The sequence below is a fragment of the Anastrepha obliqua genome, chromosome 3 (genome assembly GCF_027943255.1).
Source record: "Anastrepha obliqua isolate idAnaObli1 chromosome 3, idAnaObli1_1.0, whole genome shotgun sequence".
NCBI lineage: Eukaryota > Metazoa > Arthropoda > Insecta > Diptera > Tephritidae > Anastrepha > Anastrepha obliqua.
Genome location: NC_072894.1, coordinates 14,177,559 through 14,204,240, shown reverse-complemented (window position 1 = coordinate 14,204,240; position 26,682 = coordinate 14,177,559). Strand labels below are relative to the sequence as shown.

Genomic DNA, 26,682 nt, shown 5'->3' with positions numbered 1-26,682 from the left:
TGAATCTTTTAGATCGGAACAAGCTCTCCAAAATGGCCCAAAGAGAATAATCCATCGAATTCACGTCTGATGACTTTTTAGCCATTTTTGGTTCACTCGAGCTTTGTGAGACGGTGGCGAGTCTTGTTGAAACGTCCATAGTCTGTCACCGATTTGTTTGTCTGCCCACGACTTCAAAGCAACCGACAGAATACTTTCCCGATAATATTTTGCATTTACCCTGACGCCAGACTCGATGAAAACGATTGGAGTACGCCTATCTGTGGTTACAGCGAACCAAATCATAACCTGTGGTGGGTGCCACCTCCTGGTGGCCGATCGATGACTCAAATTCTCGTATGAACGGTCGGTCAAATAAACCCTATCGTTTTGGGAGTTTACGAATTGCTCAATTTGAAAAAATTTCTCATCGGAAAACACAATGTTCGGAAGTTGACGGCTTTCGTCGAAGTGAAGCAACTCCTTCGCTCTTCAAGTCTGACTTGTGTAAGATCATGCGCCTTTTGGTTCTTGTAAGACTTGATTTTGAGATCATTTTTCATTTCAGATATTTTCAGTTCTTTTGCCCCTTCGTCGAAGATTTCGCTCAAGTCGCCTCTTTACTTTTTCAACCATTTCACGTGACGTTGCAGTATTTTGATGACCACCTCCATGACATTTCGCGTTGCTACTAGTATCATTGTAACGAGTAATGGGGCGGTAAAGAAATACTGTATTTACTTTAAGGTGCTCGAGCTCACGAACAATCGCTGGTTGTGATTTTCCAGCCATATGTAATGCAATCACACTATTAGTTTTGAAATCCATCGACAAAATACCTCCGCGCACTTGTAAACAATACTCTGCACTGTCATTTAGCCAACTAAGACACAGATGATGGATGCCCTTGTAGCCCTTGTCGCCCTTGTATCAGCGGTCTGAAGTTGGTTACACTTCGAGTGCCGGAATGAATAATGAAAAATCGTAAATTCAAAACTTTATAAAGCAATAACCAGTCCAGGTCTGAAGTCAGCTTCAAATTGTATTGATTATTTTCATTAATTGGCATACACTTTAACTAAAAATACAAAAAATAATAGATTCTTTGAACTAACGCTTAGAAAAAAATGGGCGTAGAGCAAAATAAAAAAACATTTTTTTTAATTCATTTTTAAACTCGAATATCTTGAAAACGGTTAAGTCTTGGACTCCAAGTCATCGAACCAAATTGATCAGAAATTACATAAATAATAATGCCTTTAAGGATCTGAACACAGAAAAATACAAGGAGTAGGTTTAGCCACGTCTGTCCCCCCGTCCGCCTATGTGCACAATAACTCAAACTTATTTGCTGGCACATGAAACTCACTGTGTCGTTGAGTTCGTGCACTTTAGTTGCCACACATGCTCTCTATGTATTTATGTGCATGTGATTGACCAAACTCTTTACCAATTTTCTCAGTGACACCATTGTGAAGAAACGTGTGCACTTACTAGTCGTTTTTTTTTTTCCTGGAAAGTTGCGCCTCGAACTTCCCCAACAGCTAATTTGTCGACTCGTGTTAGATCCACTTGTTTGGCAGCATGAGGCATGACCCTCGTACACTACACATGGAATTTGTTGGTAGCTAGTTTTGTATATGCTTGCAAAGGTAATTAGTCAAAGTGGTTTACTTAGGAAAAATAATTGTGTCTGTTCCATTGCGTAAATTAACTAAACGAATGCCATCAATTACGCTTCAATTTTTCTCCTCTCTTGCACTTGGCACTTCAATTGGTGGTATAGTTTTAATTTTGCAGCATAATTTTAATATTATATTTCTACCATAAATCTGCAACAATTCAGAAGTTCTGCTTATTTCCCAGTTTAATTAGTAGCTCGCCCTCGTAGGTGTCGTTAATTTTATTTTATTTAATTTTTTTTCTTGTGTGAGTAATTTAAAGTCACTAATAAACACTAACTTACGCACACATGCATAGCTTTGCTATTTTTTCTCGCTTACTTTGTGGACTCCGATCCATTGACATATACACTTTGTATGCAGATTTTGTTGAAATTGCGCCACACTTCGATGGATATTAATTTACGGGCCGGCTGCCACCATTTGGCCAAATACCTGACTGCAATGCAAAATTGGCAATTGAACTTGGACTTGAAGTACTTTCTGGTACTTGATTCAAATTCAAAAACACTTTTTATAACACGTATTTGTGGTACTTAAGTTTGACCTTCGCCTTTGTTTTTCATATTGCCAACGAAAACTATTAACTTTTTAAAGAATTCACAAATTCGAACCTTCCCAGAAAGAAAATATGTGGCTTATCGATTCTTAATTCGGTTATGAGGTAAGTTAAGTATTTTAATGAGATCCGCATGTACGAGTACCTGTATGGCAACACCTTTTCTCCTTTCAAGAGATGAATCGACAGAATAACTTTGTGGGTCTGCCTAGCTTCGAGTATGAGCACTTTGGAGAAGATGTTGCTGTTAAAAGTGGTTGAGTATTTATTTCTACTGAAATAACATAATCCTAATTAGCGACTACCGCGCTTTTACTGCCACTGGCCTCTAGTTGTTTTTTTTTTTTTTGTTTGAGTCAGATCCAATTCGTAAGATGGGTAACAGTAAACTTTGTATCTCTATGTCTGAGATTTCATTAATTTGCTGTAGGAAAAGCTTACCGCAAGAGCGAAGTCTTGCTCTATCTATACCTGAATCTTCGCATAAAAAGTGGAAAATAAAGCTTCTGCAGACGTGATTGGACGGAAGGTTAAGTCTGGCAGCATGATCCCCTACCTTCGATTGACCTGTAAGAGTTGCAGTGATACGTGAGATACTTGGACGAGAGCATTCTAACAGGTGATTCATCGTCTGGATGTTGTACGACGGTCATGGGTTTCTTGTTGTAGTGCCCGTCATTTTCTTCTTCTGGGTAAGGCATAGCAGTGTGAAGTAATGGATGTTTTTACTGTCTTGAATGGGGTAACAACTGCCACCATCTCTGTTATGTCTAGTGCCGAACCTTTTCTCGCTAGTTTAGCTGCTATCTCATTACCCTCTATGTTATATTCCTGTGTCCACGAACACATATCAGAGTAATTTGAAGCCAATGACCAAGCAATTCTAGTTCCACCAAGTAATTCTAGTTCCTCTCTACACTGTAAGACCTGACCGGCCTCATTTTGGAAAAAATACGGCCCAATGATGCCGCCGGCCCATAAATCACACCAAACAGTCACTCTTTGTGGGTGCATCATTCGCCCAAATGCGGCAATTCTGCTTATTGACGAATCCACTGAGGTGAAAATGTGCCTCATCACTGAAGATGAAGTGCGCGATATGCATTGTGATTTGAACGCCCGTTTTCATAATAAGCCTGAATAACTTTAACGCGTTTCTCGATTGTGTATCTTTCCATGGTTCAAATTGAGTTAGTCTGAAGTTGAAAAACGTCAAATGAAATGCAGAAAAAAACTTTACATGAGTACTTTCATTTGCAATTGGTATGGTTTGGGGCCAAAAATTGCTGTCGCACAATGTTATTCACCTTTTTTTCTGATCTTGATGAAACTTTGGCATATTTTACCCTTACCCTGTTCGTTTGAAAATATTGAGATAAAATCTGTGTGCTTATGATAAAACAGCCCAAGTCTACTTAGAATTTTCTACCACTTTATCGCTACATTGAAGAGTTCTAACATAAGATTTAAACAATTAGACTTTTTCAGTCTTAGCTTCGACATTTATTTTAATAAAATTTTATTAAAAATATTTAATTTTTCTGGGAAAGCTTATGATTTATTGAACTAAAAGCAAAATCAACTAAATTCACATGAGTTGTTTTGCCAAAATTCCACGGAAATATAAAATCTAGAAAATAGCTTTAGTGCTGATTTTTCAAAAAACTATTCAAAATTAGCTATAATGGCTCGAAATATTAGTTTTATATCACGAATACGTATTTTTAATTATTTATAATATTAGCATGCGCGATAAATTCTAAACGATGACGCACATAACTGCACATTATAAACATAAATATTTCGCTCAAAAGTGCCAAATGGTAAAAATTAAGTGCCTTCTTTTGCGCCATTAAATTATTATTATTTATGCATGTTTTGCATGCGAACAGCCTTAAAATAACTTAACATGAAACTTCAGTTCCAATTGTTGAAAAAAAAGAAAAACCGAAAAAACAACTACAAACACCGATCGCTAAAATATGACAACAGAACAAAAGTGTAGGCTGTTCCAACTAAGTAAATGTAAATTAGTCAAGTTGTGATCACAATAATGGGCACGTTGTTGGTGTTGTTGTATGTATTTATTGCTGCTTCTGCTACTTCTCCTTCAGGCCGGCTGCCGTGGCCCCAATTATTTGTATGGCCCAACGCAGACAGAATTTTAATTATGAGCATTGAGAATGCATTTGGTTGCTACTTTTGGAGTACAAAAACAAATTGCTTAACATTTTGTTGTTGTCTGTTTTTGACTGTCAATGCATTCTTGCGTCCTAGAAGAACTCAATTCAAGTCGAGGTGACTATTTTCAATTTGGCCACCAATTCGGTTTTTTTGTTTTGGTGGGTTTGAAAATACATTTGGATGGATGGTGAGGACAATAAAATTTTATTTGGTATTTTTTATGCAAGGAATGTTCAAATTGCCACATATTTACATTGACGCATAAATTAAAGCGCATTCTGATCCAATGCCGTTTAGAAGGTGAATGCATAATTTATGAGAAGTTGAAGTGGATGAGTGTTCAGAAAAGAATTTTAGAACGCTGAAGGGCCTATAAAATAATTTTCGAACAAATACAGATTATGCAACTATTTCTATGATACTAGAGAACGATGCGCAAGTCATATCGATATCAAATTTGAAAGATGCACAAATATATAAAAGGTGTATAACCACTTAGAAAAGGATGGGAACAAGAAGGTGTCAACAAGATTTTAACTCATATTCTATCCATGCAACTCCAGGAAAGTTGAATATTTGCCGGGTTGTAAGACACACAGGCCAGTGTTTATGCACTCGAAACATATTCTTGCTCGGTTCAACTATATACTTACTAACTTCTAAATTTCCTTTGGTCATTAACGCTTCGCTAATTTGGAACAATTTTGCTGTTTTTCGATTTTTCTACTATAATCGGTAGACATTTTTCCTATTGATAAGTTAGTAGGTATAATCGGGCGACCGTAGCCGAATGGGTTGGTGCGTGACCACCATTCGGAATTCACAGAAAGAACGTTGGTTCGAATATCGGGGAAACACCAAAATGAAAAAAAATAATTTTTCTAATAGCGCTCACCCCTCGGCAGGCAATGGCAAACCTCCGAGTATATTTCTGCCATGAAAAAGCTCCTCGTAAAAAATATTTGTCGTTCGGAGCCGGGTTAAAACTGTCGGTCCCTCCATTTGTGGAACAACATCAAGACGCACGCCACAAATTGGAGAAGGAGCTCGTCCAAACTTCCCAAAATGGTGTACGTGCCAATATATGTATATACTCTAGCGCTTAACGCTAACTCCTATATATATATATTTTGTCGGTTATACATATTATATATTATAAATCCAAAGTATCCAAAAAGCAATCATCCTGCGGCCCCTCCTCAACAACTCTTGAAACAAGTCATTGGCAACGACAGCCCGGAAAAATGGTGAGAGAACACCGCGTTGCGGAGTACCCCTACTTATCTGCCGGCAGAGAGATGCTGCCCCACTCTACCACGACCGTTCTGTCACTAAGCATTCTGTAAATAAGCCTAACAAGGTCGGTCCCCAGATAATCCCTTGGCTTTTTGACTGCTTCCGGGAGGATATTATTAGAAGTCCCCTCAATGTCGAGGAAGAAGCCCCCAAGGAATTTCACTTCTTATGTGCAAGTCAATCAGTCTCTCAACGGCCTTCGGCAAGAAGGCTTGCGAAAAGCACTGGTGCGCTTCCGCACCTGGTGTGTTTAGATATTAGATTCGTCGGAAGAAAATGAGCGTCGAGAAATAGCTTTAGTGACTCCACGCCGCTAGTCCCCCAGCATCCCGATTCGTCTCTCAAGTAACCCAAGGAAGTGGAACCCCTTTGAGAATTCATGTAATCCTCGAAGACTCATAGAAACATTCCATACTTTCGCAGAAGCTTCCCCGAGAATCCCTATTAGCCTTAGTATTTTCGGTCTAAAATATTCCTAGCCCTCTTTTATACAGTACCCATCATGAGAGAGACTTAATTTTTCTAGCCTTATTAAATAGGCATCCACACGAAGCCCCGAAAGCACAGAGAGTTCAGGTGTCCACCAAAACTATTTCTTCATTTTAGAGAGAGTTCTAAATGGGCAAGTAGATTTCTGCAATTGAAGGCAACAGTATCTCATTCCAGAGTTGTATTTTGGCTCTATAATACCATTATATTTAAAACCCATTATGCTATATATAGTCCTTGTCTGGAGAAATACACGGGAGAGGACGACGTGGGTGAAAAAGCTCGAGAGAGTTCAAAAGTCTGCTCTTATTAGAATCAGTGAGATGCTTCGAACAACTCCTACGCTACCGCTTAACGCAATGCTAAATGTACCTGTCTGTACCTATATAAACCACTGGAAAAACTGTCACTGCACGTGTCGCAATCAGATTGAGATACTCGGACTACAGGCTTGGTCTTACTTACCGACATTCAAGTACCCGCAGAAAGTTTAAGTTCATTCCTTTGACGCTTAATCCTTTATGGCAATCTCCACTCACATTACATGAAAGGAATAGTGGGAGGGGTGCAGCATTTGGAGGCAGGACCTTGTGAACTTGTTCGCGGATGGCCCGAGGTTGGATGGAAGAGATGCCAGAGGAGTATTCTGCATAGAGCTCCGCTATCAGACTCAAATTCAGGTTACCGAACCACTGCTGTGTATTCCAAGCAAGTGTAGCCGTAATCGAAGAAGCAGCTGATTGGCTGCTCATTTGTATAATACTCCGACAACCAAGCGACAATCCGAGTCCTGGGATTAAATTTGGCCTTGATATTAACCACCTAATGAACTTCATAAGCTGCATGAAGAGGTTAACACAACCGCTATTCAGTCATCACTCAGTTGCCTTCCAGAGAGTAGTGGATTTCATGTAGATGGTGGCTGAATATTAATATGTTTTGCATAAATATTCAATAATCGCGGACATTACCACGAAGCCAATGAACGAGTACAAAACGAAGTAACTCCTGTCTTCAAACAAACAGTCGGCGCACTCGCGTATCGGCACCCACGTCACTGTTGACAGTTATATCAAAATTTCGAGGTTTTAAAACTTCGTGTATTTAGGAACCAGCATTAACACCGAAAACAATGTCAGCCTTGAAATCCAACGCAGAATCTCTCTTGCCAACAAGTGCTACTTTGGACTAAGTAGGCAACTGAGCAGTAAAGTCCTCTCTCGACGAACAAAACTAACACTCTACAAGACTCTCATCATGCCCGTCCTAACGTATGGCGCAGAAGCTTGGACGATGACATCATCCGATGAGGTGTCCCTTGGAGTGTTTGAGAGAAAGATTCTGTGCAAGATTTTTGGACCTTGACAACGGCGAATATCGCAGGCGATGGAACGATGAGCTGTATGAGCTTTACGACGACATAGACATAGCACAGCGAATAAATATCCAGGGGCTATGTTGGCTGAGTCATGTCGTCCGAATGGATGCAAGCGCTCCGGCTTTGAAAGTATTCGATGCGGTATCAGCTGGTGGTAGCAGAGGAAGAGAAAGGCCTCCTCTGCGTTGGAAAGATCAGGTGGAGAAGGACTTGGCTTCACTTGGTCTGTCCAACTGGCGCCGGTTAGCACGAGAAAGAAACAACTGGCGCGCTTTGTTAAACTCGCCAAAATCGCGTAAGCGGTTATAGCGCCAATTAAGAAGAAGAAGAAGGATGCCGAATATTCAAAAATGAGAAAATGGAAAACCTATTTTTTAAAGACAGTTTTAGCTTTAATGACAAAATGTTTTATAACTTCTAATTACTCTTATGAAGAACAAAAATAACAACAAACAAGGTGGCGTAAGATTAATCAGCACAATTGTTTTTGACTAACTTTTTTACTAAATAGAAAAAAAATATTTTGAGTAATGGAAATCTTTATTTCGATCTTTATGCGTTTTATTGCTTGCCTATTTTTATACTGCAGCTGTTTAGTTCCCAAATATGATTGACCTGCGACGCCATTTGCAAAAATTATAAAACTTGCGCCACCTTGTCGTATTTCAAATTTTTTTAGTTTAAGTTTAGCCTTTTTTTAATATATTAAGAAGCTCCAGCTTACTCCCCACTAAATTTATTAACAAAGGTTTTTTCAAGGAGCGATAGATTTTAAGCTAAAAATTTCTGAAATACAAGGTGGCGCAAAATTAGTCATCGTTTGCTGCAACTAAAAAAGTAAAATTTCTTTTTGAGTACATTTTTAGTACATAAAAAACGGCTTTGAGTAGTGGTGAAAATCCTTTTTTGACCTTTAAGCACTCCTTTACTTAGTGTCCTCCTTTACAAGTGTCAAAAACGATTGACGTGTGACGCCATTTTCAAAACTTATAAATTTTCCGATAAGGTTCTTAATTTTACGCCACCTTGTACAACAAAATCTAAAAATCAAAAGTCCATAGAAGTCAAATGGAAACCCACAAAAACCTCTAAATGCTTTACTGAATAAAATAGGAGGTGGACAGTACTTGAAAGAGACCCGCATTATAATTGCAATATATTCACATGCACAAATATCCAAGTACAAGTTCCACATTTTTAATTTCAAATCGATGGTTGATAAGACAAACCAAGTGAAATATGAATATTCATTATGAGAATTTTTTTAATATCACTGGCATACAACTTTTTATTCTCAACGCTCCCTTTCAAAACCATATTAAATTTTCTTAATTTATGAAGTATAATATTTGAAACGTACATCCAACTCGAACGCCAGGGTCAAAGGCCCCAGATAATACTAATTAGCCTAAGTAGCAAAAACAATGTGCTGCTTTCAATAAATTAGCTTAATAAGCGTTGGCAGCTCGCGTGAAATTGTTGAGATATTTCAGATTATCTTCAGGGCACTGAGCCAAGGGGTCAATAAATATACACTTGTATTGTTTGATATTTTGCTAACTATGTAATGAGTAGGGGAAAATGCAAATTAGTTTCAGGCCGATAATTTCGCAAATCCCTAACGATTACACTTTTATTGAAATTGCGTCAAAATTGCGAGCAAATTACGTTACTTATTTTTTATGAGAAAGCCATAAGAGATAAAATTGAATATGCAAATAAATTAGCTAAGTGTTTATATGTAACTATGTAGGTAAAGGGTGTTTTTTAACAGATCACGCGTCAAACTACTGTTAAACTAAATACACCAATTTTTTTACGAAATTCACCGTGAAAGGTGTTCATAGCGCGCCAATTTATGATGTACGTCTCCACCAATTCCCGGGTCGCTCTTGTTCGATGTGGCGGTGCATTATCATCAAGAAAAATTACTTTGTGACGCCGATCGGCATATTCTGGGCGTTTTCGGTGTGTAGCGCTGTTCAAATCGGCCAATTGTCGTTGGTAGCGTGCACCGTCAACTGTTTCACCTGATTTTAATAGCTCGTACCAAATCATACCACGCTGATCCCAGGAAACACACAGCATTGCCTTGCGGCCGTTGTTTTTGGCTTGTGGCCGGGCGGACCATACGATCGTTTACGCTTGGGATTGGAGAAATACACCAATTTTTCATCACCCGAAACGATTCGATGCAAAAAAGACTTCCTTTTGAACCGGGAAAGCAGCATTTCTTAAGTGGTTTTTCGGTTCTCTTGCTGCCTTTCAGTCAGTTCATGCGGCACCCATCTTCCGACCTTTAAAATCATGCCCATGTCTTTCAAACGTTTGGAAATGGTTTTTTGGGTCACTCCCAACTGCTCTGCCATCATTTCTTGCGTTTGACCATCATCTTCATCCAACAATGATTGCAATTCGGCGTTCTCAAACTTTTTCGGTGGCCGGCCACGGTCCTCGTTCTCCACGCTAAAATCACCACTTCGGAGTTTTTCAAACCACCTGAAGCACTGTCTTCTACGTAGAGCATGTCCACCACAAGCTTCTATAAGCATTTGATGAGCTTGAGAAGCGTTTTTCGACATTTTTAAGAGCGACAAAAATGCATTGTTGTATGAAACGTAACAAACAATGAACTGAATATTGTTGACAGATGACAGACAAAAAAAAAAACAAGATATTTGGGAAGGTTTAAAAATACTCCTAGCGACATCTATGGACTAATAGCTGAAAGTCTCATTTAAGAGGTATATACATACCTGTCACCGATGAGGTGCATTTTTTGGCTACGTCAATAAGCAAAATTGCCGTATTTGGGCTGAAGAACAACACGTAGCCATTCAAGAAAAGCCGTTACATACTTTAAAACCAACCGTTTGGTACGGCCTATGGATACCTAGTCACAAAGGCATTATGGGGAACGAAATTGTAGATGAGATAGCGAAAAGTGCTGTTAGACTACCATTTGAACAAGAGAACGACATACCAACACCGCTAAATACAATATACAATGAAATGGACGACTACATGAAAAAGCGAGTGGAAGCTAGGTGGACTAATCTGACCACATGCAAAACAGCAAAAGTCATGTGTAGAACTAATGACAAAAAACTGACTCAATTCGTACTTACGCTCTCGCGAAAGGACTGCAGAACTATTATAGGTATGCTAACAGGTCATAATCTATTGGCTGCACATGCGTTCAAGATAGGGATTGCTAACACGGACAAATGCACGATATACAGATAGGATGTTGAGGAAGCTTTAGAACACCTTCTGTGCGTTTGACCATTAACGCGTCTAAAATGCCTGGGAGCCCCATTGTTTGAGGGTCTGGAAAACGTTTCAAAAGCGGATCTTCCAATTCTGCTTAGATTCGTTAGAAGCGGTGACATCCTACATGATGTCTACTTTAAGTGGACGTCTCAGAAATGGATCCCCCAGCTGTGCTTAGATGTCTGCTTTCAGTGGACGTCTCAAAAGCGGATCCTCCAGCTTTGCTTAGATGTCTGCTTTCAGTGGACGTCTCAAAAGCGGATCCTCCAGCTTTGCTTAGATGTCTACTTTCAGTGGACGTCTGAGAAGCGGATCCCCCAACTCTGCTTAGATGTTTTTTTTTTCAGTGGACGTCTCAGAAGCGGATTCTCCAGCTCTGCTTAGATGTCTACTTTCAGTAGACGTCTCAGAAGCGGATCCCCCAGCTCTGCTTAGATGTCTACTTTAAGTGGACGTCTCAAAAGCGGATCCTCCAGCTTTGCTTAGATTCACCAAAAGCGTTGACATCCTACATGATGTCTACTTTCAAAAGGTCGGTCTCCATCTGGTATCGCTAGGGACCAAAAGGTCTATGTGTGGCTTACTGCCAACCAGGCTAATCTAACCTAACCTACACTTTAAATTATTTTTTTAGCTTAATTTCCTAAGGATTTTTTTTTACCAGAAATTCGGCATGGCCACCGTAGCCGAACAGGTTGGTGCATGCATATTATTCAAGAGTGCGGAGATTCGCATCTTCGTGTATAAAACACCAAATGATAGAACCTTTTTTTTAAACAGTGGGCGCCCTCGGCAGGCAATGGCAAACTTGCAGTGTATTTCTGCCATGAAAAAGTTCCTCATAAAAAACCATTACGTTCGGAGTTGCCTTAAAAAAACTATAGGTCTCTCCATTTGTGGCACAACAGCAAGACGCAGTTCAAAAATAGGAGGAGGAGCTCTGGCAAACACCTAACAGAAGTTTATGTGCCAATTATTTATTTATTGTTTTTTTAGGATGGAGAACTGCACAAACAATATTAATGCAAATTTTTTCGAATTAAGTTGTTTGCAAATAAATGAATATCTAAATTCTGGAAGTAGTCTCGGAATCTCGTAATACCGGCATACCGAAAATTTCGGAATTGAAGATCTCGAAAAAATTTGCATCGCGAATACTTATAGTGGTATGTGATTGTGAACAACTCTTGTGGTTGTTTTTCCAACAGGTCACCTTTGTGTACATATCTATCATAAGTAATATAAGCCTAAGTATAAGCTCGATTTTATTACTTGCCTTGATTATCTCTCGCATGCAAAATTACCCACCTTTTCATCAATGCAAAATTTGTACTCTCTGCTGGCATGTCCGTATGTCATAGGATAATTAAACGTACTCGTTTTTTTTTGTATTTTTTGTTTTGTTGCTATCTACCTGATCACTCGAACGCATTTAATTAATTGTTGTAATTTATAGCCACTCAAGTAAAAAGAAATATCGCACAATTAATCGATTTCTCACCATCTCCATTTCACATATTTCTCTTCCCCAGAGTGTCATTATTGCGGATGGCTCAGAACAGTACAAGCGGTTCGTGCAACTGCCCCAGCCGTTGACCTTCAAGGTGTATATCTTCAACGTAACCAATGCACAAAAGATTCAACAAGGTGCCATACCCATTGTAGAGGAGGTTGGGCCGTACGTATACAGGTAAGTGGTAATTCACCTCTCCATCTCTGTGCTAAAAACCATGCAACGATTTTAATTTATTTGCTTTGCTTAAATTCACAGACAATATCGGCGCAAAAAAGTGAAACACTTTTCACGCGATGGCTCTAAGATCAGCTATGTGCAGGATACACGTTTTGAATTTGATGAGGAGGCATCTGCGCCCTACACCCAATCCGATCGTATTGTGGTGCTTAATATGCATATGAATGTAAGCGATTTTTCAGAGATTTGCAAGATCGGCAATCAACGCGTTGCCAATCCCGAGTGTCTGTTAAATATATACATACACTGGGTCTTGAAAGAAATATGTTATGAAATCGAGTAGTTACATTTTGTAGCTGCATAGCGGTCGGCGCATTTTCATTACACGTATGCAATTACAAGTCAATGATGTGTATTTCTTTTGAGCTCCAGAATATAGTATAGCCGCAGAACTCCAGCCCCTTTGCCAGCGTTATTAATATGAACCGTATTATTTGCAGGCGTTTTTACAAGTATTCGAAAGAGAAATTACTGATATCTTTCAGGGTTTCGCGAATAGATTAAATCACAGGCTCAACCACACACCAGGCGTTCGTATATTGAAACGTCTGATGGAGCGCATACGTGGGAAACGTAAAGTAAATTTTTTTACATACAAAAAATGGAAAAAAAAATTTGTCTAATATGAAGCAACAAAACTGAAAACTAATAATTGCATACATATATTAATTGGTTATTGCATTGGCTCACCTACATACATACTAATCATTGCTTCCTCGCTGTAGATACTCTCACATACGCACATACAAATCTTAACAAGCGTATCCAAGTATATTTCGCCAGCTCGGTGGTGAATTTGGGTAGGAAATACATATAAAACACTTGCATATGTTTGTATGTGTGCATTGAATATGGAAAACGTAGTCAACTGTAAAAATGTGACTTCTCCTATAATTACTGCAAATTTATTTTCTACTTGAAAGTTTTAAATATTTCAGTTTCACTTTTGATGCAATTCTTCCCTAATTATGGGTCATTTAAAGTTCGCAATATTTATTGGTTCAATGTGCATTTCTAATATCATGAGATATTTAGGTTAAGTGAAGTTGCATGAGATATTTGATAGTCTATAATTTATTTCAACTGATTTTGCAGATGATAGATAAGTGGGCAGGTATTAAAGTGATTGACGCAAAATTAGGCATTACAGCGAACAATAATGGGTGCAGCAATTGGTACTCGTCCCTAGTCCTAGTCAACTTATTTAATATGAGATTTTAGCTATTAAAGGTCTTTGGTAGACGAATTCCTAAGACTTAAGTGATCAACCTTATAGGGTTTATAATATTTCGCTCTGTGTCTGAGCCGGATCTTTATGCAAATCATGTTCGGGCGTCTCATCATCCTTAAAACAAATCATCGATCAGAATAGACCAAAGGTTAGGTATATCGGGCTGATGTGAATAGACCTCACATTAGGGCGGGTCGATTTAAAAATCGCTCATTGCTCTGTGAAAGTCGTATTCTAGGGATCAAAATAAGAAACTCTGCTAAAGGAACCATAACTCTAAAACGAATTCTGATGTCCCCCAATTTGGGTCGAACGAAAAATCCCACTTTGACCCATTTAGAGTGCTCCAATCGAGTCCAAATGTATGACCGACCCCCACTAACTTTGGACGGCCGATCCACCCATGCCAGTGGCACACCCCCTGGAACTCCCCTGGAAGGTTCCCCATACAATCATTTCAAAATATCACCATTTTTGGCCTTTACATGAGAAAAGAAACTAAAAAGTTCGACCCAAATTGGGGGACATCAGAATTCGTTTTAGAGGTATGGTTCCTTCGGCAAAGTTTCTTATTTTGATCCCTAGAATATGATTTTCACAGAGCAATGTGCGATTTTTTTGCCTCCCCACAAAAGACACTAAAAGTTCGACCCAAATTGGGGGACATCAGAATTCGTTTTAGAGGTATGGTTCCCTCGGCAAAGTTTCTTATTTTGATCCCTAGAATATGATTTTCACAGAGCAATGAGCGATTTTTATGCCTCCCCACAAATCGACCCGGCCTACCTCACATAGACCACAACGGTGCGTAGTGTTACCAGTGTTGTTGGAGTCGTGTTAATCGTAGTTCGAGATACATATCAAGTTTTAATAAACAATTTAAACTTTTCTCAGCAATAACCTTCAAAAATAAATATGTAATACTATATACCCATCCCAGGTAATTTTAACGAGTCCTGCTTAGTGCAGGACAGTGGCAAAGAAGGTGTTCTAACGGTACCTTTTTCTTCTTCGCAAAGGTTACATGCGATTTAGCTGCTTGAAGTGGAAGGAGACAATGCCCCGTCAGTACTCCAGCTAATATTATACATTCTCTCTTTGGGAGTGATATATTAAAGTGGGCTGTAAGTTCGTAGCATTATTTTGTCAATCCATATAGACTGTGCTTCCAGAGTTAGTTCCATATACTTATACGTAGGCGGGTGCCTGCCTTAGCAAGCTCGTCAACTCCCTCATTTCCTCTATTACCTTGTGCACTGGTACCCAGTCCAGGCCTAGTCCATTAGGAACTACAGTCTTGCACGCATTCACAGCTAGTCATTGCAGTGATTATTGCTTTAATAGCAGCTTGACTCTCGATGAAGTTGTTTGTGCCAGTGTCGAAGGGAGTAAATTCCAACGTTCTAATTCGGCTACAGTTATTACAGCATAGGTCTCAGCTTGAAATAACTAAGAGACTTTTGGAGATCGAAGGCAGAATGTCGCCGCTCTATTTTGGATCCATCTGTAAAGAAATTGTGTCTGACCACCAAAGATTCTAAACCCTTCTGCCAACCATTAAAAAAAAATAAATAAATAATTGGCGCGTACACTTCTGTTAGGTGTTTGGCCGAGCTCCTCCTCCTATTTGTGGTGTGCGTCTTGGTGTTGTTCCACAAATGGAGGGGCCTACAGTTTCAAGCCGACTCCGAACGGCAGATATTTTTATGAGGAGCTTTTTCATGGCAGAAATACACTCGGAGGTTTGCCATTGCCTACCGAGGGGCGACCGCTATTAGAAAAATGTTTTTATTAATTTTGCTTTCACCGAGATTCGAACCAACGACCTCTCAGTGAATTCCGAATGGTAATCACGCACCAACCCATTCGGCTACGGCGGTCGCCATTCTGTTCTATTAAAAGCCCAGGCCTCTTGCCAAAGTTTACTTGTGGAATAATATAGTCTGACCATCCGTTTATGCCCTGTATGTTACTGTGACCAAAAAGCCTTTGTTTGAATTGTCCAGTCGTCCCGGTCTTAGCGCAGATCTTTCGACTGACTTTCATGCTATTAATTTGATTGGACGCCAGTCGATAAGTCTTTCTACTGCCACTGTTGAAGTTGTGCTCATCTCCTGCATGCATATTAGACATTGGAAGCTTAATTTGCTCCTTTTTTCACATTAAATCTCCATCAGCGCACTTGTGAGTACTTCACTCATCGTTTGAGGGCACTTGCCTGAGCGGATAACCACCAAGTCGTCAGCATATGTTGTCAGTTTTTGTCCGCTATCCTCAAGTTTGATGAAAATTTGATTAATCACTAGATTCCATAGAATAAGGAGAGCACTCTTTCCCGTGGAGTACCTCTGTTTTACCTTTTTTGACATTATACTGGACCCGCATTCGGCCATCACTAACCGACAGTTTAATAGGCTGCCGATCCAGTCTCGAATGGCAGGTTCTACACCAGTACACTCGAAGGTTTCCATCACAGCTTCCATAGACACATTGTTAAAGGCTCCAGATATATCAAGAAAGACTCCCATTGTATATTATTTATAGGGCAGCACCTAAACGGTGCATGAGTCAATGAAGCCAATTATCTTTGGACTTTATATTGACTATTAGAAAGACTTTAACCGAGTAAAACACAGTAATATGTGGTGTGCTCTACTACGGAAAGAAGTCTTTGACAAGATTGTCAACTTACTCAAGATGCAATACGAAGCTTTGGAATGAATCGAAGCCCATACGAACTGAAGCCGGTGTGAGGTAGGACGGCTTTTTATCACCATTTCTTTTCCTGGTCGTCATTGATGAAATTTTAACAAATTCAATTGATAATATAGAAAGAAGGGCATTGTTGAGGCACCCTATTTCAATGGAACATCTTGAAGATTTAGATTTTGCCGACAGAGTACTGCTTTCTAAACACAGTTCAGGCATGCAAAGCAAACTGAACGACCTTGTAAAGCACTCGAGCACTGCTGGACTGAAAGTCAATGCCATGGGGAACCAAATATTTGATGAGAGTTACTTCTCCTTCAATACTGGAGAGAAGAGCACTGGTAAAGTGAGTGGACTTCAATATCCTGGATGCAAAAGTGATGTATTCACAAGGCTGCAAAAAGCGAGTAACGCAGTTGCTAGTCCCTGACCGAAGAGGCTGTGCAAAACAAATTAGCGTATAAATCTGGAAGTTGACCAGATAAGGTCAGCTAAATGGATCCACACCCAAGAAACCTTTTTCCGATCCACCTCTTACTAGCTACTCTTTCCAGAATGTTCATTATCTGTGCATTCCACAACGTAACTTAATAGTTATAAGGGATATTTTAAATTCACAATGCAGCAGCGATGTCATTTGTAAAAATTTGGAATAAAGCGAAATTTCAATAATAACTTTAAATATTTCGAGCGGCATAAGAAAATCGAAAGGTAAAGGCAGCGTACCTATTTTAATGGCAATGTGTGTATATGGTATGCTACATGCGAGACTCTATGTCGTCAACATAATCTGATACCATCAAATGTAACTTAAGAGCGCATTGACTATTAGATTTGAAAGTAGCTGAGAAAAGATGAATTTTACTACCTTTGACGTCAAAGCAGGCGTAAAAAATGTTGAAGTAGCGATTCCTGGCCATCGTAGGAACAACAAGAAAAGCGCATTTGTGTTGGTCTGCAAAACTTTAAATTCGCCTTCGCCTAACACATCGTCTATATTATACTTTCTTTCTTCAAGTAAAGAAAAAACTAAACCAGTTTACCACTAATAGATATATTTTTAATGTAGCTATAAAATGGCTTAACAATGCACAAGACTACACATGCAAACAAAACACATACAACTTTAGCCTTTTACGTAGAATTAAAAAAAATGGCATCTGGTGAAGGTAGAAGAAAGGCATTCAGTGTTAATTTATATTCCTCTTCGGGACTAATGGCATCAACCACCGTCATGAAAATATATTCATGCAAATTTGTACGAGTATAAATAGAAATAACTTGATTTACACATTGAAAGTATCTACATAACTATTGAGTCTGGTTTCTTAGATCTATCCCGACACACGAAATGTCTTTTTCGCATTTTGAATGGTTTCAAAGGAGGAACAAGAAAAAATGCGCATATTGGCTTTTGTCTTTACTATAAAGGCTTATGCATACGTAAATAATTGCATTAGAGAATATCTGGTTTGTATACTCGTAAATATGTATGCATGTCATTAATTTTTGGCAGGTGTGGATAACTCGAATATATTATATAAATTAAGCGAGTATAAGAGTACTTATCCAGACTCTTAGGTATGGTAAATACGGGTATCTCTAAAACTACTTTCCTTACCAACTTTCAACACATATAATTAAATTACAAAACAAACTTTCATACATTAGGTTGGCGAATAAGTGCGTAGCGTTTTACCGAAGGCTTTTATTTAAACAAAAATCAAAATTTATATCAATAAGTTAATCAATTATATATTCGGCGGCTCCTATTTGAATCCTCTTCCCACCTCTCCACCTATTTGTCTGGTGTCAAAGAAGTTGTTGAGCTAGCTTTTAAAGACCTCTTTGTTATCAAAGGGAACGCCCTTAATGCGGTTTGACAGCGAGCGAAAAAGATGGTAATCGGGCGTTACAAGGTCCGAACAATGTGGTGGATGCTGAAGGACTTCCCATTCGAGCTCTTCGAGTGCTGCCTTGACGGCTTGTGCAACATGGCGGCTGGCGTTGTTATCAAGGATTATGATTTGACCATGTCGATCCGGTCTTTTCAGTCGAATAGCTTCACTCACGCGTTGTCGCTGGATAATGTAGAGCTCCTTATTGACCGTGCATTCTTTTCGACCATTTACCAATGCACCACGCGCTTCCAGTCCCACCAAACAAATATCATGCTCTTCTTTGGATGAAGATCCGGCTTGAGTCTCGGCTTTGGTGTATCTCCTGGAACCACCCACTCCTTCCTTTGCTTCATATTGATGTAGAGGCACCATTTCTCAACACCCGTGACGATTCGGTGCAAAAAACGCTGCTAAAGACCGCGCATTGCTCGAGGACGGACGAGACGCTGAGAAGCAATTTGAAGGCGACTTTTTTTTTCACTGAGCTCGTGAGGCAGCCAGGTTCCCAATTTTTCGGTAAATCTCTTTGAATGGAGGTGAGTGGGTATAGGTTTATGATTAGAGTTCATTTTTTCCAGCAAATAACAGCTGGTTTGGGGAGCGTTCTCCTTCAAAAGTGATTTGAGACGTTCTTCATCGAGTTCAGAAGACCTTCCGCTGCGAGATGTGTCATCACCATTTTTCAACTTTGCAAACCATTTCCGTGCTGTAAACTCTCCTATTACACCTTCTCCGTCCACGTCGCAAATGTCTCGTGCTGCTACGGCAGCTTTTTGATCTCGATAAAAAGCAAAGAAGTTCAGGTGTCGAAAAAATTGATTTTTGTCTCCGTGGTATTCCATTTCTAAGCCTCAAAACTAATAGAAAAATAAATAACTCAAAAATTCAACTAACATAGCTTTGTAGAGCGGAAAGATTTCTATCGAATGAATACTTACTCTTTGCCCAACAGCAAACATATCGTTGTAAAATAAATAAACAAAAGTTAAAAACGCTATGAACTTATGTCCCAACCTAATACACACCCACATATTATAGATGAAGAGTTAAGGGTTAGTCTAGGTATGAGGTAAGGTGCCGTTTTCCAATATTACACAGTCCAAGACAAATTTTTAACCAAAAACCAATCTACACGTTTGCGAAGGTTTTTGAGGCGCTACTCAGATATTTTCACCACATCTGATTTAAAAGGGAAAACACACGATTTTTGACTCTCTTAGAAAAAAGCATCTCAAAGTGCAACTCTTTTAGTTTCTGTGGTACTAGTGGTGGCTGTGGCTGTAATGGCCGCCGTTGCCGAATGGGTTATGGGTTGGTGCGTGACCACCATTCGGAATTCGAAGAGAACGTAGATTCGAAACTCTGTAAAAGTCCGTGAAACACCAAAATGTACCATAAAAAAGGTTTTTTCTTCGGCAGGCAATGGCAAAGCTCCGTGTGTATTTCTGCCATGAAAAAGCTCCTCATAAAAAATATCTAACCTTCGGACGGGGCTTGAAACTGTAGGTCCCTCCATTTGTGGAACAACCTCAAGACGCACGGCACAAATAGGAGGAGTGGCGCGTCCTAACACCCAAAAAGGATGTACCCGCCATTTATATACTGTGGGCAAAAAGTAAGGTGAATTTATTTGTCAAACTTCGCGGGATTAAAATTTTCCATGAGTTGGCAGCACTGTTAATAACATCTGGGCCAACTTTCATGTGAATGTCATTATCAGTAATATATTTACGCTTGTGTTTACCAAACGACCAAGAGTGCATTTTTTCGATTTTTACAATGTCTGATTTGATTGAGCAGAGAAGTGCCATCAAATTTTGTTTGCGGAATAAAATTTCGCCTGCGGAAACGTTTAGCATGTTGCAGAAGGCATTTGGTGATTCGACCATGTCGCAGAAAAATGTTTATAAGTGGTACAAAGACTTCAAAGAGGATCGAGAAGGTGTTGATTACTTGAAGCGCTCCGGACGACCATCGACGTCAACAGATGACCAACACGTCAATAAAGTGAAGGAGTTAGTGCTCAAGAATCGTCGGTTGACTGTTAAAGACCTTACTGATATGATCGGAATATCAGAAGGATCTGTGAAAACCATTTTGAAAGACCATTTGGGCCTACGAAAAGTCAAATCTCGTTTGGTACCGAAAACTCTCAATTTCTTGGAAAAAAGTCGTCGCGTTGATGTGTGTGAAACAATGCTTTCAGAGTATCAGGACAGGCTCAAATGCATCATTACGGGAGATGAGACTTGTATTTATGCTTACGACCCTGAAACAACCGACCAATCAAGCGAATATCGTGCTAAAGGCGAGGCCAGACCGAAAAGAGCACGTCAAAGTCGTTCAAAAATAAAGGTCATGATGACAGTTTTTTTTCGATTTTCGTGGTGTGGTGCACTATGAATTCCTTTCACCTGGCCAAACTGTTAATAAGGACTACGAGTATTATTTGAGCGTTATGCGTCGTTTACGTGAAGCAATTCGTCTAAAAAGACCAGAATTATGGGCCAACAACTCTTGGTTTTTGCATCAGGATAATGCACCGTCTCACACTGCACTCGTTCTTCGTGACCATTTCGCCAAAAATTCCACGCATATCGTTCCGCAACCACCGTATTCGCCTGGTTTGGCTCCGTGTAACTTCTGGCTATTCCCAAAACTCAAGAGACCACTCCGGGGAACGCGTTTCGAGTCGATTGAGGAGATAAAAGCTGAATCGAAGAAGGTGCTGATGGCTATACCGGAAATGAACTATTTGGCATGTTTCGGGGATTGGAAAAATCGTTGGCATAAGTGTATTTCATCGAGAGGTGATTATTTTGAAGGGGATCAAATTGATTTACAAGAATAAATAAAGATTTTTCATTTTACAACCAAATTCACCTTACTTTTTGCCCACAGTATATACATAGTACTTTTACTTTGCTTAATTTCGTATTTAAGTTTTTAGGTTAAAGTTTATTATTGGATAATTAAACTAAAAACAATTTATTAATTTGATTAGTTTATTGCATTAGCATTTAAATTAGACTAACTATTTTCTATTTGAAGATCAATAAATACTCGTTTAAGCATTTGCTATAGAATATTAAGTTTTAATTTCGCTTGTTATGGAAATTTTTGCAAAAATCACTCATCAACGTCCACTAATCACTCATCTGTGTAAGTCAAATTCATAAAATTAATTGTACAAAAAAATTTAAGGGTTGTATAGAAAAACTAATTATTCTCATATTTCATATCAATATCGACTTTATGACTATAACAGAGCCTTATAAGTGGTTGAACAGCATTTTTGCCGACATATTAAATGATGTAAAAGTAAGTGCTGGAGAATTCGTTGCATAAGTTCAAGAAATGTTTACGTACGCAAGTTCAGCTGATACCTGAAAACACAGTTACCGGCTTGATTGCCTTCTCAGTGAATTTAAATTATCCAATAATTTTGACACCTTTCAAATCTTTTTCTCTTTTTTTAACTAATCTTCGACGATTTCAATAATTTATTTAGAATTTTTCTATTCGCCGTTGAATATCATTTATTGGTGTATTCATTCATTGTACACAAACATGCAAACATACCTACTAAAGAAATATCATACATAGATAATGAATTTAAAGATATGAATATTTATTATAGCGAGTCGCCACTGGCATTCGTTAGACGGACATATGTCAATGTTCTGATTTTATACATACATACACTTACTTAAACTTATCCATATATACATACATACATACCCAACTCAAATCTCGCTTTAACTCTATAGCTTTTAACTCTGTACAGTAATCGAATTTTCATATCTGCTATTTGACTATCTACATTGACATGTCATTAACACACCACCGCGCTCCTGGCCCCTTCAAATGCTTCCCGCTACCGCTTGTTTGATTTCCATTGCCTTGGTGCTGGGTTAATTGCATGTTTGATACTTAAACGCTTTGATCGAAAATAAAACTGTAAATAAGCATGAAACTGTAGCATGAAGAATTAATTAAACTTAAGCTTGGCATAGTTCCTCTCGCTTTGAAAAAACTAACCTCTTACCAAGTATTAGTAATTATCACACCCATACACATACACCTTTTATACAATCGATATCGATTTCAGTCGGTGCTGCAGATCGGGGAAAACGATCCGGGTTTATCGCTGTTGCTGGTTCATTTAAATGCAAATTTGAAGGCCGTCTTCAATGATCCAAAGTCAATGTTTCTCGATACAACAGTGCGTGAGTTCCTCTTCGACGGTGTGCGTTTCTGCATCAATACCAATGGCATTGCCAAGGCGATTTGCAACCAAATCAAAGAGGGTGGCTCCAAGACGATACGCGAACTGAGTGATGGCAGTTTAGCCTTCTCGTTCTTCAATCACGTGAGTAATACTTCATTGCGTGTATTCAAATACCTTGAGAATATTAGTGAAGCTTCAGTGAATATGACTAATGTTGTTTTAATTTTTGTTTTTGTAGAAGAACGGTACAGGTAAAGAAGTGTACGAGGTGCATACCGGTAAAGGTGATGCCCAGCGTGTGCTCGAGATACAAAAGCTGGACGATTCACATAATCTGCAGGTGTGGCTAAATGGTTCCGAAGGCGAAACTTCTATGTGTAATCAGATTAACGGCACCGATGCTTCATCGTATCCGCCATTCCGCAAACGTGGCGATTCAATGTACATCTTCAGTGCGGACATCTGTCGTTCGGTGGAATTATTCTATCAGAGTGACATACAATATCAGGGCATACCGGGTTTTCGATACTCAATCGGCGAGAATTTCATCAATGATATCGGTCCTGAGCACGACAACGAATGCTTCTGCGTCGATAAACTGGCGAATGTGATAAAACGGAAGAATGGTTGCCTATACGCAGGCGCTTTGGATCTGACAACGTGTCTGGGTGAGTGTCAAGATTTTATTGAATATATTAAAACATTATAATTAACGGAAAACAAGATAATTATAGCAAAATATCATACAGCTCTGACAGTAGGGTGATTGAGTAAATTTTAAACCGTAAAATGATGGCGTACAGTGGTGTTTTGGTGGCGAAATATCAAATTTTCGACCACGGAACTTCAAAAATCTAATCTGTGCAATGATGCAGCTTTAAAGAGAAACGTCTGACTAAGTAAGAGTGTTATAAGAAATGGGCAAGAAGAAAGCTGGAGCGTAATAAGAAGTAGACTCAACAAATTAAAAAAAATTATAATCTTGATATCTATTCAATACTAGCGTACCCTCGCCCGCTTCGCTAGGCGATAAATTCAATGATTTGCTGAAAGAGAATAAAATTAATACGAAACAAAGCAAATTATTTGATACAATTTCATTCGAACTTTATTGTAACACTTTTTGGTAGACAACGTTTTTGGTTTTTCCATCTTTCGCGTAAATGAATAATGACGATGGTTTGCCAACTCGTGAGCAAGCTACATACAATTACCCATGAGAAAAAATTGGGTATTCTAAATTAATACCGCACATTTGTAGAGACTGTCCTTGCGCCTTATTAATTGTCATAGCGAAGGCAAGGCGAATAGGGAACTGCAAACGTTTGAACTCGAATGGTAAATCCGTCGGAATCAGTGGAATTCTGGGTATCAAAACGTCTTCCCCTTTGTACTTCCCTTTCAAAATTGTTGCTTCAATAACGTTACCCATTAGCTTCTTCACAGCGAGTCTGGTACCGTTGCAAAGTCGTGGCACATTAATGTTGCGCAGCATAATAATCGGTGCTCCAATTTTTAATCGTAAATTATGAGGTGGTAAGCCTGGCAAATCGAGTGAGTTTAAGAATTAAGTTGGATAATTTACGACATCATCTTGATCAGTAATAGTGTCCATTGACTTACTTATATGCAACTATGTCACCAGGTATTTGATCCAAAATAGCTGTTTTTATATCATTGACGTCCTTATTTTTCCCAGCTAAAATTGCTCTTTCGCTGAGCCAATCATGGTTTTTGTAATGTTGAACTATGTGTATTTCCAAACATAGGACTCTGTATCAATGCCTCTTTAGACTGTGCAAAAGTGCAGAAATTGTTAGGCAATGTAATCATTCCTGTTGAATCGACAGACATTTGGCCATTTCCGATTTTCAGTAATTGGTGTGAAAATTCAGGTGCTGACGGATCGTTCTGTAGTTGAGCACGTACGTTTGTAGCAAATGTAAGCGTATTTACATGTCTCCATAAATACCATGATTTTAAGCATGCATTGATTTCATCTGCAACCGTAGATTTTGGGATCACAGGTAATGTTTGCCTGAAATCTCCAGCCAATAAAATCACGGCACCTCCACAGACTATTTGGCTTCCTCGTAGATCTTTCAAAGTTCTATCAAGTGCTTCCAATGGTTTCTTGTGTGCCATAGTACACTCGTCCCATACGGTGGGCTTACATACTTTAAGAACTTTTGCCATTCCAGATGTTTTCACAATATTACATGTTGGTGTTTCATTTACCTGCATATTCAAAGGCAACTTTAATGCAGAATGGTCTGTGCGACCGCCTTCCAGTAATGTAGCCGCAATTCCGGAAGAAGCGAGTCCCAATGCAATGTTATTATCTGATCGAATTGTTGCTAATATCAATGAAATCAAAAAGGTCTTTCCTGTTCCCCCAGAAGCATCCAAGAAAACCAATCCACCAGTTTCATGGCTAACATTATTCATGATTGTATCATAAACATGTTGCAACTTAGCAACACGACACAAATCGTTTCACAATAACGAAAAATTCGCATATTTATTCAAAAAGAGTTGTGCATATAAAATGAATGTTAATTTGAAACTTAATCTAAGAATCGAGAAAGTGCTGCGGCAATTTTCACTAAAAACTCAATTTGTACAATATTTTGATTTTTTCTTTTTTTATATGAAGAAAATATTTAAAAAAAATTTTTTTTTGCTAAAACCCTTCCCCTAGTGGATCCCTATAATATGAAAAAAGAACGAATAAAATTGGCCTCGTATCGGCCCAAAAAAATGCGTACAAACGAACATCATTTCATTTTTATATATATAGATTGAAAATTTTGTTATAGAGTTTTTTTAAATGAAATATTTTTGGTTCTTTTTTAACATATTCAAAACTGTTTGCTATAAAATATATTTTTTATAAAGGTTTTTTTCGAAAAAAATGTTAGTTTTCAGTTCCAAATTTTTGGAGAATTTTCGTTTTTTGATTTCGATGTAGCCGGCTGCACGCACCAAAAAATGTGTGGTTATCTTGCTCATGCGGCGTTATCTTGCTCTTGCGGCGTTACTTTGCTTGAACTGCAAGCGAGAGCTCGGAACGAACGACAAAGAGGCACAATCGGCCCCCGCGTTCGGCAACGTTCGACATCTGGCTCTCTCCTACTTGAGTGAGTATATATATGTATGTATGCGTATATAAATTCACATATTCGTATTTGCATATGCCTTCTTCCTGTGTGCATGGTAATGAACCATTTCTCTGTTGAGAATAGGACGATGATAGAAAAAGTAGGAAATGAAATGGAGTGTTTCGAGTGCAAAGTGTCTTGAAAAAGGCAAATCGATGATGTTGCGTCTTAGTGTTGTTGACTTATTAACGTCTGATGCACAATCGAAATTGAACATATCTTTCATGAATTTGATAATATAAATGTTTCGTCATTTTTCACGTTTGTGTAAATGTAACTTGACCTATTCCATTGCAATTCCATTTACCTCCTCCTCTATATCCATACAAAATATCTATCAAACAAATAAAATTAAAATTTTGTTTTGAAAATTGCAACCATTCCATCAATATTTTCTTATGACGTTGTCACGTTAAACTATCGTCAGTAAACCGACTTTACAGACAACCTCTTTTTTTATTTGAACTTTTTGAAAGATTTTTTTCTGTAAGAATCATAGCAAGCCATGTACATTTAGGTCATTCGTTATTCTTACTATACATCATTTTGCTAGTTGAAATAAAGCAACCGTAGCCTTTGCACGTGCGTTTTGATTTTAGGACATATAAAGGTAACATAACCTTACCTTTTCCTAGGAATGCTCAGAAATCGCCGAAAGTTTCATAATGTGAATGTGAAATGTTTTTGGTTCTTTTTAAAGTTTTCATAACCCTTTTGGTATAAAATATTTATATTAAAAAAAAAAAAGTAATTTTTTGGAAAAAAATGTTATTTTTCTGTAAAAAATTGTTGAATACAAATTTTGTTTTTGTAATTTTTCCAAAATTTTTTTCCTATTTTTTCATTAATATGATGT

The 26,682-nt window shown here is 38.5% G+C and overlaps 1 protein-coding gene across 4 annotated transcripts in view; it reads left to right on the top strand.

The window, feature by feature from the left end:
* Nucleotides 1–26,682, top strand: part of LOC129241316 (sensory neuron membrane protein 2) — a 109,476-nt gene that overhangs the window by 21,549 nt on the left and 61,245 nt on the right. For 2 of the 4 annotated variants that reach the window (XM_054877571.1, XM_054877572.1), the window contains exons 3-7: nucleotides 12,373–12,530; nucleotides 12,612–12,759; nucleotides 13,034–13,171; nucleotides 22,546–22,806; nucleotides 22,904–23,333. In XM_054877571.1, coding sequence (XP_054733546.1) covers nucleotides 12,373–12,530; nucleotides 12,612–12,759; nucleotides 13,034–13,171; nucleotides 22,546–22,806; nucleotides 22,904–23,333 — 1,135 coding nt within the window. Of the gene's footprint in view, nucleotides 1–12,372; nucleotides 12,531–12,611; nucleotides 12,760–13,033; nucleotides 13,172–21,702; nucleotides 21,756–22,545; nucleotides 22,807–22,903; nucleotides 23,334–26,682 lie in introns of all 4 variants that reach the window. The other 2 variants (XM_054877573.1, XM_054877574.1) reach the window with 2 other exon arrangements.